General features: G+C 39.0%; 1 protein-coding gene across 1 annotated transcript in view; it reads right to left on the reverse strand.

Moving 5' to 3' along the window:
- Positions 1 to 16,390, reverse strand: part of TRHDE (thyrotropin releasing hormone degrading enzyme) — a 208,797-nt gene that overhangs the window by 45,996 nt on the left and 146,411 nt on the right. The window contains exons 10-12 of the mRNA XM_042017748.1: positions 10,389 to 10,477; positions 1,162 to 1,295; positions 1,008 to 1,063 (exon numbers count right to left, since the gene is read on the reverse strand). Coding sequence (XP_041873682.1) covers positions 1,008 to 1,063; positions 1,162 to 1,295; positions 10,389 to 10,477 — 279 coding nt within the window. The remainder of the gene's footprint in view (positions 1 to 1,007; positions 1,064 to 1,161; positions 1,296 to 10,388; positions 10,478 to 16,390) is intronic.

Genomic DNA, 16,390 nt, shown 5'->3' on the forward strand with positions numbered 1-16,390 from the left:
AGGGCACAAAACTGTGTTTTATTGCAGTGATGCTGGAACATCACTGAGCTGTGACACTGTGACTGAAGCCCAAACACCTCAAGTGACCATCTGTAGTTAAATGTACCTCAGTACTACCAAGCCTTGTGAGCAACAGCAGAAAACACAGTAGTATCAAGAATTCTTTTCATGCTACCTTTGACATTACAGTGAAAGTAAAATCACATTATTTGCAATTTTTCAATTAAATCTGTAATTATGCAGTTAAAACCCTTTACTAATACTATGTCCCCAGGTACCTCAAAATCAAAAAGTTACAAATGTTCCACTATTTTCCTCTTGTTTTACACTTTCACTGTCGACATATTGAATTTCAAAATGGGGACAATTCCATTGTCTCAATTTGTAAAGAAGGCAGTACCTAACCAGCACTGTATGTGCTAATTATTAACTCTCATCATATTAAACACAAAATGCTGCATAAATTACAGAAATGCTCAATGGGACTGTTTTCCATTCTGTTTGAAAAGCATCACAGAGGGGGAAAAAAAGAGTCTGTTCTAGCAGATTACAAGAAAAGAAAGATACTGGAAAAATGATATAACAGTACAAGTTAGGGCAAAATAATTACTGAAGCTTGAAGGTGCCTTCCATCTCAAATTAAATACAGCATAAGGATTAGTGGTAAAAGAAAGGAGAGGTGGGACAACTGGGAGAAACAGAAGAAAAAAACCTCATTCATTAGAGAAAGAGGAAAGAGATTATTTATCTGCAAAGCATTAAATGGAACTTGCTGCAAAATTGATCAGATCTCTTCAGACTTGGAAATACCCTACAGCAAATATTGATCAAGAGCAGTGAATGTGCTACAGACCGTGTTCATGTGCTATACGAAAAAAAAAAGCGGGGGGGGAACTAAAGTGTGTTTAAAACATACTTAACTTTGAAACACGCAACTGCTGAGTTAATGGTTGCATGAGTTATTGCAGCAATGTGTATGAGGATAGATGATCTTCAGGAAAACATACCTGGCTAGATTGAATGCATCATCAATCAAGCCTGCTCGATTACTGACAGAGAGAACCTGTGAGGGGCAAGCACAAAAATTGAACCATTTAGGGTGATGAAACAGTGAAGGTTCATCTAGGAAAGCAGATTTTAGGGATCAGAAGAGGAGCTTACCTCATGGTTCCTTGTTAGCTGATTAATTAGCAGCCTCCAATTCCTAATATCATAATTAACTCTAAAGTATCCAGTCTGGTTGATGTTCCCCAGCAACCAACTTGCCTCTTCCAAAGCAGGAATTCTGTGGTGTTCTGGAAACAAAGAAGAAGAAGGGAAGGGGTCTTGGTTTTAACCTTAAACATTCTAAAAATGCATCTGTTACACTTTCACCTTCTTTAAATATACATGAAGGCAGTAAAATTAATTCAAAGACTAACAAAAATATTGTGTTGGATTAATAATTTCCTTTATCTATTCTGATGTAGAGAGATGCCAGCTGACATTCACATGGGGACCTTTTACCCACACAGAATTTCAAGTGTGCTTTTTCTTTCCTGGGAAATATCATTTTTATGACAGGTACCCACTTTAAGTCTGGTACCCTTATTCTGGCCATGCTTAAATAGCTTTCTACAATTGTAACTCAAACAATTCAATGGATGTGCTACAGAGAGAAGAGTAAACCTGTGATTACAAAAATAGATTCTTAAGTGTTTCTGCATGCATTTGATTAAGCTTTTACACTGGATTTTAAATTAAAGTACTTCGAGTTGTACAGCTTCTAGCTACTAACCACTGAGAGCCTCCTCTTTAGAGCTAGACCAATTAACCTTCTATCACCTAACCTGTTCTTCATCTTTCCCCTCATTTTAAGTAATCACTGTAGGGCTGAAAGTCTAAATTTATTACCGCATTTGTACAGTCAGGCACTCCACAACTATTTGCAGGAATAGGGATTTCAAAATTTCAACAACACAAAAGCCCTGAACTCACAATATACACTTCTTTTTTACCATGGCACAAAGCCTCAGGCTTCAACATCTCTGGAAGAAGTCTTCAATCTAGTACGTTATTTTGACAAAACTAACCATGAACTCTCGAGAACTCACTAAAAATTCAGAAACACTTTTTTCAACTAATAAAATTAGTTTTTACACTGTTGAAGGAATAGTCTTCTCATTCAATTTTAAAAATAAAAAAGAAATACATAAAATTTGTTATAATGTAATTCCATTAGGGAATTGTTTGGTGTGCTTTAATTCCCTGGAGGTAATAAATAGGAAAAAAGTTAGCAATATGGTCTTTGCAATTCACACATACTATCTAGTACATAGGCTGACTAAAGAAATTGATTTAGTTCAGTCTTTCTCATAAAAAAGTAATTTCTGAGGAAATAATAGTTAACTAGGGCTACAGATAAAAGTTGTGCTTCTTCCTTGATTAACAGCAAACCCACAAATAACTACTATTTTAAGGTGCAGTAAGTACAAAGATCAGCAAGACCCCAATCTTAAAAACACATAATTACATGTTTAAATTCATGGACCTGCATTTTGCACACGAATTTGGATAAAAAAACTGCAGTACTAAAATAGAAAGTCCTCTTTTCTCCTAGGTAGTTCTGAAACCAATAAAATCTCTGAAAAACACACTTATTAGAAATATTAAGCCGAGAATAACTCAGTTGTTGCATGTTCAATTCAATTCTTTACAATCCAACATATCCTGCAGAAATAGGACTGAGAAAATCTGAATTAAGTCCTACAACTCTGAATTTCCCAGGCATTCAGACTGTCAAAGCACCTAAGCTGCTCTTGCCACACAATCTGATTTGGAACAAGGCTGTAACACTTGTGTGTCCTTTCCTCCACAAGGGGCTGTACAGATCAGTCCTAAGTAAACTCTCTTAGACTTGCCCCCTGTTTAAATCCTTTTTTCATCAGGTCCAAGTCAGAACCAGCCCATTGCTCCACCCTACTTAGAGAAGACTTGAATCCTGTTCCTTTGTAACCTTATACCACCTTAATGGAGTACAGCTTTCTGCCCATGCTCTTTGGTAGCAAACTAACCTTCAAATGCCACCAGTCCTGAAAGCAGCTACTTGTAACTGGTTAATCCTTGCACCTCTACAATACTACCTAAAAGCATACCTAATAGGCTATCAGCACACATTAAGCAATATCTGGGTAAATAAATACATTAAATGGAAATTTTCAAAATCATATGTAATTAAAAAATACATACACTTTTTCTTCTTAAAGCATTTATATTAAATTTTCACCTCCAAAGTGAGAAAATTACTTATGCTTCAATAGCGTATTGAATTATACTTGTCAGTCAAATATGACAAGTTCAGAATAAGCTATTTCACATATAACAGCTGTTCAACACCCGCAGTACATATCCCTATAAAGAAGAGAGTGTCTTTTCCAAGCACGATGGCATTATTGCTGTTTCGGTCAGTTTAAATACAACCATAACCCCTTGCTATCATATTTCGATAAGACCACTTGTGTATTGACGTCCTCCTGAAATACAGGACAGGAATCTTTCACACCTTCCCAGCTCATATAAAGAGGTGGCTATTTTAAGGGACTGCCTGATACATATGCTTCATATAGCTCTATATAATTTTGTAGAATTTGATATTTGTGTCTGTCAGTTCTCATGCTTTCCTATAAAAGAAATTCTTTCTTTTGGTAATTACAGGCACTAAAAATTTCTATACATCTGGGTAATGTTTCCACTTACCACAAACACATTTATTAGTTTCCTATTAAAAGTATTATAGCTAGGGAAAAGGTAATAACTCAGTGTTAAACCCTACATTAAACCATTCATGACTTTCTAAACAACAACAAAGATTTCATTTGGAATGAAATCTATCTTTGAAGGTTTTAGTTCACCTCTTAAAAGTCATTCTAAAATATATATCCCATTGTATTTGACATTAAAGGGAGGTTTATTTAATCTTCTTCCATCAGAAAGTGTTTTTCCATGGTCATGTATTGTCGGGGGGCCTCAGAAAATAACACTGCTCTAAAACTCCTAGTTTTGCTGCATACATATAGGAAACATTTAGGATGAAATTGTTAAACTTTATGACATTTGTTTTGAAGTAAAAAAAATCAGTTAGGGTCTCATTCCCAGTTTGTCTGCTCTCAAAGTGTGAGATAGCTCTCCAGCTGGTGCATGTGGCTTGAAGTTCTGAGCTCTCCCATCTCTCAAGCAAGTTCAATTCCATCAAAACCAGCATGTGAGGCAGGTCTGGGAGCAGGGCACCCTTCTGCAAGAGAGTACTCTCAAAAGCATGGACCAAATAGAGTTCCAGTACCATTTCAAGTGTTCAGACTCACAGTTGTTATTTTAACTCTTCACTTTATACAACTCCTAGCATACTAAGAAATTGGTTTATTATTTTCTTTTTCCCCCTGCTGGGGGAATTGACTCCATTTTGCTGCAAAAATAACTGCAGAAGTGTAGCCCAATTACCTGACAACAACAGCAAGTGAAATTTTTCTGACAAAAATGTGTTCCATGAGGAATTTCACAATAATCTATACCGGCTTTAACTAAATTCTGCAAATCTTCTTGCAAGAACTTTTCATACAGGGAGAAGGCAAAAAGTGAGAAGAGAAAGTTCTATCTCGCTTGCTGTGTTGCCATAGCTCCATACTGAAAGAAAATATTTTAGTACAGAGATCAACAAAATAAATGGAGCACATCAGGAAATATGATCATGTTCTATCTCACATAACTCTTCCTCAGACTACCTTTCCATCCATTAACATTCCTATATGATGGAACTGCTAATGTCTAAGGTGATACACAATGTAAGCAGCAGTCTTCTGCTAGGATCTTCTCTTGGCTGTTAGAATAAGGGGAATGATTCTGACTCACTCTGTCAAAATCACATAGGATTCCAAGTCCTGTATACCTGGCCCTCACGATGGCTGGCTGAAGCTCAAAGCAGGACCTGTATATTGATCTTTCTTCACAGTGCTTCCCTTCTTCCTGCTTTTGAAAGATAAAAGAGTGGAGTCTGGAAGCAACATAGGTAAAGTTCAGCAGCTGAGTCTCAGAAAAGAAAATAAAGGGTATTTTTCTAAAGCTGCAACTAATGCTCTGTTCCCCAGCAGGTGGCCAGCAAATCCCAGCTCAGAAGCATCTGTCTTCTACAAAACACTTCATGGAGCAGAATCTGACTTTTGAGTGGCTTAAAGTAGAGACTATCTAGTAGGAGGTGGCAAAGTAAATTGGGACTTGCTGTTGGAAGGCAATTGCCCTGTTCAACTTTCTTTCCCCCATCTCATCACAATCCTGAGGAGATATTAGAAGCAATCTGAACAGCAGTCACTTTAACTGAGGTAGGGAGGTCCATCAAAGGAGTATTTCCCTGGAACATAAATCAGGTAATGAACAGGAGGTGGGGATGGAAAGGGCAGGGAGGCAGACTAAAGCTGTGCCAGCCAGCTCAGCAGCACTTGCTGAGTTGCATGGAGATGTTTCCTACTTGGAGACTGAGTACCAGAACAGTGATTCCCAAGGAACTTTCCAAAGCCCTGCTCACCTATTGGAAATGGATGCTAGCTAAACCTCCTCACTTGAGGTTAAGGCCAGTTCTGGATTTGCAGAAACATGCACAGGTGAGCCTGTGCTTCCACATCTAGTACACCTTCATCAGCAATAGCCAACACCTTCCCACAAGCCCTGCTAAGCAGTCATGGGGATGGAATGGGTTCAAAGCTGGTTCTTGACTCTCCATCCACTACTGATTTTGGGCTGATCCCAAAACTGTGTGGATGCATGATCACAGATCATTACAGCAACCACAAAAGAGGCAACTTATCTAGGAGAAACACAAACAAGTCCTGGAACTGTGACAGAGCAGAAGTTTGTAATACCAATGATTTCCACAGTGCCAGCAAAATTTATCATTCAGCACACCTACAAGAATGAGGCACAAAGAGCACTGCAGCCACCTTAGCATGATGTCTCTGACCTCAGCACGGACAGGAAGGTTCGGCATGAGATGTTTCTTTTGTGACTGGCTTACATTCACTTGAAGCAGAACAGCCTCATCCATGGCCATAGAGAGTGAACAGGGAAAAGGTGGTGGTGACCTATTTGTGCAGCACTCTGAGAGCAAATGAGACAGCTCCATTTCACACACCAGACAAACTGAACTCAGTAAAAGGACCATCATACGAATGGCATACAAACTGATGAGTAGAAATATGGTTACATAAATGCTATGGTTCACTGGGTAAGGAGAAGAGAGACTGGCAGAAGCACTCGCAAAATGAAAAGCTTTCCAAAATATGACTACATACCTTCAACAAACAGGTGGGAAGAGCTATATTAAATTTGAAACATCCTGGATATTATGCACTTTGTCGAACAAGTTCCCAAGGCCTGGCACTGTCCTCCCTACAGGATTTGCTACAATGGACAATGAATTACAACTCAAAAAGATACTGCACATCTGTAATTTCCAGTGTATTCCTTCACTTTGGTGCTGTGAAGAATGGACAGACCTAGCACTGTTGCCAGCAATTGTGGTCACATGCAGTTATCGAAACTGATCCTGCTCAGCATATTGAACAGTCAGTGATCTGCATGCTCACTATCTCTGGTATGTACCAGAGACAGAAAGGATGAGGACAGGGCAGCAACTCAATCATCCTAAAGTCATGTGGCTCTCACAAAGCTGGAGAGCAGCCTCACATCCCTTGTTCATGAAAATACCAACTGGTACCCTACAACACCTTGATGAGGTCACACAGTAGCAAAGAGGATGCAAAAATCAACAATTCTCTCTTTTGTCTTTCTGGATGTACATGAAGGAAAAGACTCTAACATCAACAAATAACCATTCTTGGTGACCTAGGGCAAGGCGCAGGGTTTACTCCCAATGGATATTTTTATCTGAAATACCACCAAATAAAAGCAATTTTTTTTTATGTATTTCTATATGTAGCTTTTTCAAAACTGCTTTGGTTTCATTTCTCTCAGATAACCCACAGACAAGGTTAATATTATTGGAAGATTAGGTGATATGCCAAGGTGGTAGTCATCAACTTGAACACTTTTCCCTATTGGCAGCTGAAATGAGGTGTGTGATCAGTAATACATGACTATGTTGGGTTTGCATGGCCAGGTTTGGTAGTGGAGGGGAGGCTATAGGAATGGCTTCTGTGAGAAGCTGCCAGAAGCTCTTCCCGTGTCCAGCAGAGCCAATGCCAGCTGGATCCAAGATGGACATGCCACTGGCCAAGGCTGGGCCAACTGGAATTCGTAGTAATGCCTCTGTGATAACAGATTTAAGAAGAAGAAGAAAAAAAATGTTACTGCTCAGATGTAATTGTGGCCAGAGAAGAGTGGGGTGAGAACACGTGAGAGGAACAACCCTGAAGACATCAAGGTCAGTGCAGAAGCAGGGGCAGGATGTGCTCCAGGCACCAGAGCTGGGATTCCTCTGCAGCCCGTGGTACAGCCCATGGTGAAGCAGCTGTGCTCCTGCAGCCCACGGAGATCCATGGGAACACAGAGATCCACCTGCAGTCCCTGGAAGAGACCTGCAGCAGAGCAGGTGGATGCCTGAGAGGAGGCTGTGACTTTGAGGGAGGGACCCCACATTGGGGCTGGGGAAAGACTCCTCTTGCTGAGCAGTGGGAAAAACAACGTGTGACAAACTGACCATAACCCCCCTTCCCTGCCTCCCTGCACCACTGGGGGAGAGGAGGCAGAGCTGGGAAAGAGGGAGAGGTGGGGAGGGGGGGAAGGAGTTGCAAGGTCTGTTTTTAATTCTCATTATCCTGCTCTGATTTTGTTAGTAGTAAATCCAAATAATATGCCCAATTTGAGTCTGTTTTGCTGCGATGGTATTTGGTGAGGGATCTCTAACACAGACCTTATCTGAGACCCATGAACACTTTGTTATATTCTCTCTCCCCACCCCAGTTCAGTTTCAGAGGGGAGTGATAGAGGGACTTTGGTGGGTGCCTCGTGTCCCGCCAGGGTCAACACATCACAATAACAAACAACAGAGAGCTGTTCATTAGCTCCTATCTACTCTTCCAGTCACACTGGAAGCTCCTTCAGCTCAACATTTTAGTCAACAAGAAGGAATTGCCTACTCTTTCCTAAAAAGCACACAGAAACCATCCTCATGAACAGCATTTACTCCAAAGTTGATTTGAGTATCTGCATTTAATTACACTCACTTGAAGAACAATGTGACCACTTCCAATCTTCCAAATATCCTCTGGAGCAGTTTGTTTCACTTCCAGCTTGCAGACTTTTTCCCAGACTACCCACTGGGACAATACTGAAACTGTGTCCTCTGTACAACAGACAGTCTTCAAGATTCTTCCAGTCCACAAGAATCAAACCTGGAAGCTGTCCTTTGGAGTCTCAGAATTCCTCCCTCATCCCCATGAAACAAACATACCAGCTGCAGAGAAACTCCCAGGAATATCACAAAATCACATATACCAGCCTCAGCATGTACAATCAATCACACATTGAATATACATTCAGGCATGTTCTTACTGAAGCTTTTATGTTGAGGAATTCTTCATCTGAGCTAGACCACAATAAGTAGAAGCAAGAGGACATTCTTGCTCTAGTCGTAAGTTTACAGTCTCATTTTCAATGAGGCACAGCCAGTGAACGAGTGAGTGAAAGTAATGAGGAAGAACAAGGATAATGACAACAGATCACAGTGTCATTGATTTGCTACACAGGAGACTGATGACTCGGAAAGGTTCCTCTTTAATTTCTACACAGTAGCCAGCCCAAAATAATTGCTCACACTGGCCATCATTAATTTGTTGATTTCTTGAAGGCATTCCAATAGAAGCGGTAGATCTTAAAAGAGTGGGTAGCAGTTTTATGGACTTGTTCCTCCACACCACTCAGCAAGTAAAAGGCAATAAGGAAGCATCTATGTAGATAATAGTAATATCCTGAACTTTGAAGGTGGGAGTGAAGGGAAGGAGGCATGCATGTGCAACCTAATGAGATGGGATGATCAGCTTGCTCTGAAGTCAGTGGGAACCTTTCTAATAACTTCAATGAGAGTTCAATCAAGCCCTAAAGGACAAAAGTAGATTAGGTCATTAAGGCAGACTATGAAAGTGCAAACAGGTCTTGAAGTATTTTGGAAGTGTTAATATTAAAAAATATGGCCAATGCAGTAAGTTTCTGAAAAGTGAGGCAGAATCAGTATGCTTTGATGAGAGTATGTTCCCCATATATGAAAATTGCTCTGATTGCAGGCACATTTATAGATCATTCTAACATGGGAGCAGCATAAAACATGTTACTTTCTCATAGGCTGCAAACAATCTGGGTAAAGAAACACATACCTTGTACCACTAGAAAGCCAGGGTACTCAGATTTCTACTGACCATACACCACTCATTTTCAGTCCTTCTGGCTGCTAAGCTCTACGTGACTAAAATATTTTAGCAACTTACAAAAGAGAAAAAACATCTCACACAGGTTTGACTCTCTCCCATTAATTTTCTATTGCAGGGAAATCCTTATACCTTTCTAATTATACAAGAAAGGGTAAGTTTTCCCTCTACAGACCACATGTCAGGGGGATGCATGCATCCTTCTTTTCCCTTCTTTATAATAATTCTAACTCCTCATATGTCTTCCCTCACTCTATTTAATTACAGTCCAAAATTGTCAGATGATGTGGCACGAAGTGCTAAGGAAATAAATATTTCATGAAATTTCTGTGGTGGGCTTCCTTTCTTGGGTGATAAAAAAACACTGGTATCTAGCATTCACTGTCCTCTGAACAGTAACTATTACTGTTATGATCATGCAGGAACTGAAGAGGAAGAAAATAAGTAGTAAGCAGAATAATGCACTTTTGAGGTCCAGCATATGGTTATCTAATAGAAAGAACAAATACTTTTGATAGATCAATAAGGAAAATTTTAATGACAGCAACCACTTCTTAGCCCTGGTTCAGACTACAGATCGAGTAAAAAATGCTAGAATTCTACATGTACTAAATCATACTCATCATATCTGCTTCATTATACAATATTACATTTAACTTTCACCAATCAATAAAGTGAATTGCATTCATCAATTATTTGATATGTGTTGCCAAATATAAAATAGTTAGCACTTTACATTTCTTTGTAAAAATTTTACATTATACTGTCTGAATTCTGAAATAATTATAAATCTAGATTGTTGCTCATCCTTCATTCCTCCTCCCTCCCTTCCCAGCTCTGCTTTTTTTGCAATTCATTTTAAGCAGTTAAAATTGGGTGCAGAGCAACTAAACAATTATCTAGGATCAATTCCAAAGATACAGTTGAGGAAAACACAAGTATGCTTTATGAGATTCCACTGGGAGGAAAGTTTATTTTTACCTGATTTGTTAGACACCCATATAATTGCCTCTGATGAGATGTGACTCGTATTTCCTACTGCAATTGTTAATGGAATCTGCCACAAGTAGCTGCAAGACAAAGGAGGGGGAATCTAAGAACAAAAATACTGAACTGATTCTTCTCACAGCAATCAGGGATCATGTCAAAGAAATAAAAACACAATCTCAGTAGCAGTGTAAAGATCTGTCGATTCTAACAAGTTACTTTGATTTTGAAATGCATTTGCTATTAGTATCAAAACAAAGAAAAAATAATTTATAAGAAAATCCCAACCTAAATTATAATTTACATTTTTTCACACACTATCATCATATGAGGACTTTTTAAAAAGGCTTTTCCTAGTTTAAGAAAAGGCTTCACAAAAGAGGAAATAATGATTTCTCATATAAAGAACACTTTTTTACATTTACTTAGAAAAAACCTCCATATAAGACATGCTTTGATTTATAGGGACTTCAAAGTTTTAAAATACCATACTCTTCTAGCAACCTCTTAAAAAGCTACAATGGGCTTTCACTGCTGCTGGTTTATAAAAACAAAATGAATGGAACAGATCTCCACAATTTCTCCGTCTTGGCACAATTTATTACCACCTACGCATATGCAAACCAGACAAAACATGCTACATGTGGGTTTGGTGATGCACTGATATAATCAGACCCCAACTTCCCTATAGGGTATTACAAATTGTTTCTATTTTGAAGTAAATGTTATAAATAACATCTTTATCTCAATAAACAGAAATTGACTGTATGAAGTGAATACTTTTAGGGACAGATGGAAAGGATGATTTTCTTCATGTCTTTATCATCACCTCTATTCCTGAACTCTCAAAAGTAGCACTTCCCTCACAGGCCTGCCATGTCATTTTGTAAACCAGTAAAGAGGAAGTACTCAGTAATGGTACACATGGTCCCTTTGCTGGTCCTTAGGTAGGTGGTCAATGGGAGTATGTGTGCAGTTAAGCAAGGCAGCATGGCAAGAGACTGGCCCAAACTCAGATATCACTGTATAGTACTGCTTTGATACCAAGTGAGAATATCACTTTAGACTGATTGCATTAAAATGATGCAAAGATGAGTGAGGGCCAGTTCTCTCCTGCTGGTACACAGCATTGCAGAACTAGCCTATGGTACTGAATTAAAAATTAGGTTTGCTCCTTTCCATGTACCCAGAAGCCTGCTCCACTGAATTACAAACACTATCCAAATGTTCCAGAGCCACAGTCCACATGGGCTGGCTTCCAAGGGTTGCCTTGCTGGCCTGACTTGGAGGCTGGAGGAGGGACAGACCCCTGCCCTGCCACCACACTTGGCTCACAGCTACCCACCCATTTGCAAAGAGCCCTCAGCACACACAGGAATATGTACTGCCCAGAACAGAATCATGTGCAAGAAAACACTTGTCCATACAGCAGCGCTTCAGCAAAGATGGGGAGATACTTGGACAACCATATAGCTGAAAGAGCGATGAGTGACACTAGAAAGGAAACTGGCATTTATTGCCATATGAGAGAAGAAAAAAGGTTCCATGTGATTTTAGGTTCTCTGAATGTTGGTACCATGACACATTGGGAAAATAATTAGCTCTACTCCTCCACAGAAGATAAGGTCACTAAGCACATGCTCTGGCAGAGACTTTTTGGATAATTAAGCTGTGTCATTTGAAGATGCTATTGGCTTTATCAGTCTGCCGACTCCTCATGCTGGACATTATCACACTCCACAGCACAGCCAGTGGAAAAGGATGTCCATTGGTGGATTATCTTCTCCAGTTCCCAATCTGGGGTCTTCACACAAGGTTACCTTCATTTTTGGCTTAACTAATATTCTGGACTGTGAACTGGAGTAATGAGATTCAAGTGTGTACTGCGTCCTGCTGCTTTAGCTACAGCAGCAGCAACTCCTGGGTTCAACAGGTGACGGCAGTCAGGAGATGCTATGAAGTGATGCACCAAATTATATTCACTACTCTTCTAAATACCTTATACCTTACTAGACACTCACCAGTGTTTTAGGGTCTGTCCAAAAAACCTTCTAGGAAATACATCACCTTTAGAAACATACCCAGTTCTAAATACTTGGTTCTCCAGAATGAAAAAGATGCTGGCAAACTGTGATTGAGAAAAATTAGGCAAAATTTAGCATAGAGTTTGTACATTATTTGAAAGAACAGGAACATTGGTATGTGAAAAAAAAAATTTAAAACTGTATTTGCATGGTGTTTTTATGACCCTTCAACTCCTACTGAAAAAGCTAAACTGCAAAATAAAAGATACCGTGAGCTGCCTATGTAGGTGATTTAAGCACATATATACCCATCCACAAATATTCATGTATGAACATATATATGGACACTTGTCATTTTGAGAAGGAACTTCACAGAAAGGTATTCTGTACATTGTAATATCTATACAGAGAACAATTTTATACTAACTTATAATATTTTATATTGCCTCCAATTAAGGTAAATCCTACTGAAGTGAAGTCAAATCCTTCTCTGAAAGATGATGTAGCTGTAGAACAAGTGTCACAAAAGCTACTCACCAGAAAACATATGGGATTTAGTTGGGAATATTAGTACTGGCAAATTTAACTTTTATCTCCCCAATATAAGAGATGTCCTGACATTCTTGGCACTTTCCAGAACCTCCAAATCTCACCTTCTAAGTTAGTGGTGTCTCAGATGAGCCACAGGTGTCCTTTTAGTAAACATCTAGAAAAAACAGATTTTTCCTACTTTACTGCTGCTGTTTTCTCCATTTATCTGTTTTCTCCTTCTGTTCTTCTTCATTCTCAGAGAAACTTCTGCTGCTGTTTCAGAAGAAGCTGTAGCTAACTTCTGTGTACATGAGGGGGATGCATCCGGCTCACCTTCCAAGCAGACATCTTCCATTCATTGTCTCTGAATGATCTGTGTGGACTGTGTTCTCCAGGTGTGACCAGAGAGAAGCAAACTTTTCTTGCACTTTTCTATCAGGAGTCTTCTACTTTACAAAGCAAAGAGGAAAAAGGGGGCCCACTTGGCTGCTTTCTTCCTGCTTTGTCTGAGAGTAGTGCAGACCTTTTATTTATTCTTTATATGTTGAGAGCATCACCAGTGTGCTCTCAGTATGTACCTGATCAGAGAAAAAAGCATCCCATTCCACCTGGCCATGTGCTGCCTGCTGTGACAAGCCAGTTCCAGTGACAATAAGAATCTAGCCTTGAGGGCCCAGTGACCAGGGCAGCAAGACTTGAAACAACCCATTTAGTCCTCTTACTGTCAAGATTATGTCTGCAGGACTCAGATGCCTGTACAGATAGCACACTCAGCCCCTGGGTGAAATGGTGCTAATGAACTGTGTGCTCAGTCTGCCTGAGATGCTGCTCAGCTGCAGAGGTGGCCCACATAATGTCCCTCCAGAATCAAACCTGATTACTTTGATGGGGAGCTAAAGGCAAACCTCTTATTGTGGAAAAACTAAGGACTATTTCAGGAATTTTAAAAAAAACATCTCTGGAGCTGAGGAAGAGAGACACCTAAAACTAGAACAGACATGTTAACATGAACTGTGCTGAACATTATATTGTTCAATCTTCAAGAGATGTAATGAAAGGGGAATCTTGTTGAAAAGGAGTACAAATAAACCTTTTATTGCTGATTTACAAGTGAGAAACTGTTCATGTGAAATAGTTAAACTTAGGTTGACAGGATAATGCACAGTTAAAGGGAATGCACTGGTGGGTTTTTTTGTAGCACCATATCAGTGCATAATACTGAAGCGTGTTCATTCAGCTTAAAGAATAATCAGAAGGACTTCTTTTGTAAAGTATCAGAACCCTGCATTGGCCAAGGTAGCTAATGTAATAGAAGCTAGCTAATGTAATACAAGAAGCAAGCTAATTATGCTCTGTGTGGATTATATAGATTTTTTTTGTCTTGAGCATTACATAATGACTAGTTAGGCAGTATTAGTATACTTTACCTCACTTGGAAAATTATCATATTTGTGATGATTACTTGGTTACAACTTGATTTTCAGCAAAAAGGAACTGAGATTCCTTTGATCAGGGCAAATCCTGAGACTGTAAAACATTAAACAAACATGATGCCTCACACTTTTGGCTCTGATGAATACTAATATTGTAGTAACATGGGGTTTTCAGTGGAACAATTAGTTGGCTTGCAAGGAGCTATGCAAAGCCAGAAAAAGGGCAGTAGTTTATTTCCTCTGCTTACTAAATAAAGATCTCAGGTAATAAAAAAAGAAAAGGTAGGGCTCCTGGCGTTTCAGATTTTGCACACCTTTTCAACTACTTTTTCGCATTAATGAAATGTGAAATGTTTTTGCTGGGATGTAAATCCATACATATTCAAGATTCATCTTGCCAATAACCATAATGTACCAGGCTTCCACACACTGCTGGCAATGAATACCACATTCTTCCAGTGACATTTCTCCCTTCTCCCCTGGATTCAAAACTAAACAAAGAAGTTGAGCTATTCCTAGTCATTACTCACAGAACAATGAAGGTATCTGCTCAATATTCAGAGGCTTATTATCCTGCATTATAAGGAGCATACAAGCAATGTGATTGCTTCACATAAAGTGACAGAACATCTGTAACTAAAGTACCACTCTAGAATCCAGCTTACCTACACGTGAATGGCAGAGAAAGTGAACAACCACATGCCTCTTTTATTCTGCTTTCACAAACCCCTGGGTTAAAGATTTCTAATCTATCCTGCTGTTCTTTACACAGCAACTGTACTTAATCCCTCTTACTGTCCACCTCTGTATTTTTTCTACCTACTATTTCAGGTTAAAAAACCAAGCCTGGCTTCAGTGCTTTGAAGGCATGTCTACCATGGATCAAAAGTAGCATAATTCTTTTCTCTTCTACACTCTTCATACTTTTTAAAATGCTTCTTTTCTACTAATCCCTACTGTTCTATTTATTTGCTTGACCATGTCTGGACAGCAACGTGGTATTTACAGAACATTACCTACCACAGGTCCAAGATCTCTTTCCTGAGAGAAAATAGTTTCTTCAGATACAGAGTATCTGAGTTTGAACTGGTTTCCCTACATGTATCACCTCATTATCAACATTTAGCTTCATCTGTCTTTTTACTGCCATGTCAACTAGCACTAAGGAATATTTCTGTCATCTTGGTAAGTAATACTTGTTTTTACTACACTGACAGAACTCCTATTACCAGAAAAGTCCTGACACCTCACTCTTCCACACCCTTTATCACACAGCTGAATAGGAAAAAAATCAGCACAGGTTTCTCAAGAATCTCATGGGCTATCACCCTCCAGTAAGAAATTCAACCATCTAATTTTTCAATTTTTGCTTGTATTTATAAACAATTCTCTTATCCTGGTACAGATTAATTTCTTTAGGAATCTTTAAGGAGGAAGCTGGACCTCAAAGACCACATAAAAACTCAGTTAAATTACAAAAAGGTACATACATCTAGATACAGAAGACATCTATAATAGTCTTTGATTATATACTTAGCCAGGAAATCAAAGGAGGAAAACCACCATGGCAAGACAGAAGCATAGAACAATGTACAGATTTAAGGAAAAAAAATTACTGGTTTTTAGTACATCTAACAACAGAAGAATGAGGGACAAAATTAAAATGCTTTGCACAAAAGCAGATTAAGTGATTTGCCTCTTAGCAGGATATAATAAGGATAATTATTTTAAAGTGTAGTGGCAATCATGAACTTGAATCATAGAATGATTTAGGTGGGAAGAGACTTTAGGAGATAAAGCCTTCTACTCAAATGTGATCAGCACACAGGAAAACAAGTTTCACTGTAGGTAGAACATGATATCAGAGGAGGATATACAGGCTGTATATTCAGTGGCATCACACAAAATCAATCAAGTCAGTTGAGGCAAATGATTTGCCATCTGCTTTTTTTTCCTAATCTCTCCCACTGTGAAGCTTCTACAGAATTACTTTCAGGAAAGCTTAACA

The sequence above is a fragment of the Corvus kubaryi genome, unplaced genomic scaffold, assembly GCF_017639235.1.
Source record: "Corvus kubaryi isolate FWS band 111438036 unplaced genomic scaffold, C.kubaryi_AGA036_p1.0 137, whole genome shotgun sequence".
NCBI classification, from domain to species: domain Eukaryota; kingdom Metazoa; phylum Chordata; class Aves; order Passeriformes; family Corvidae; genus Corvus; species Corvus kubaryi.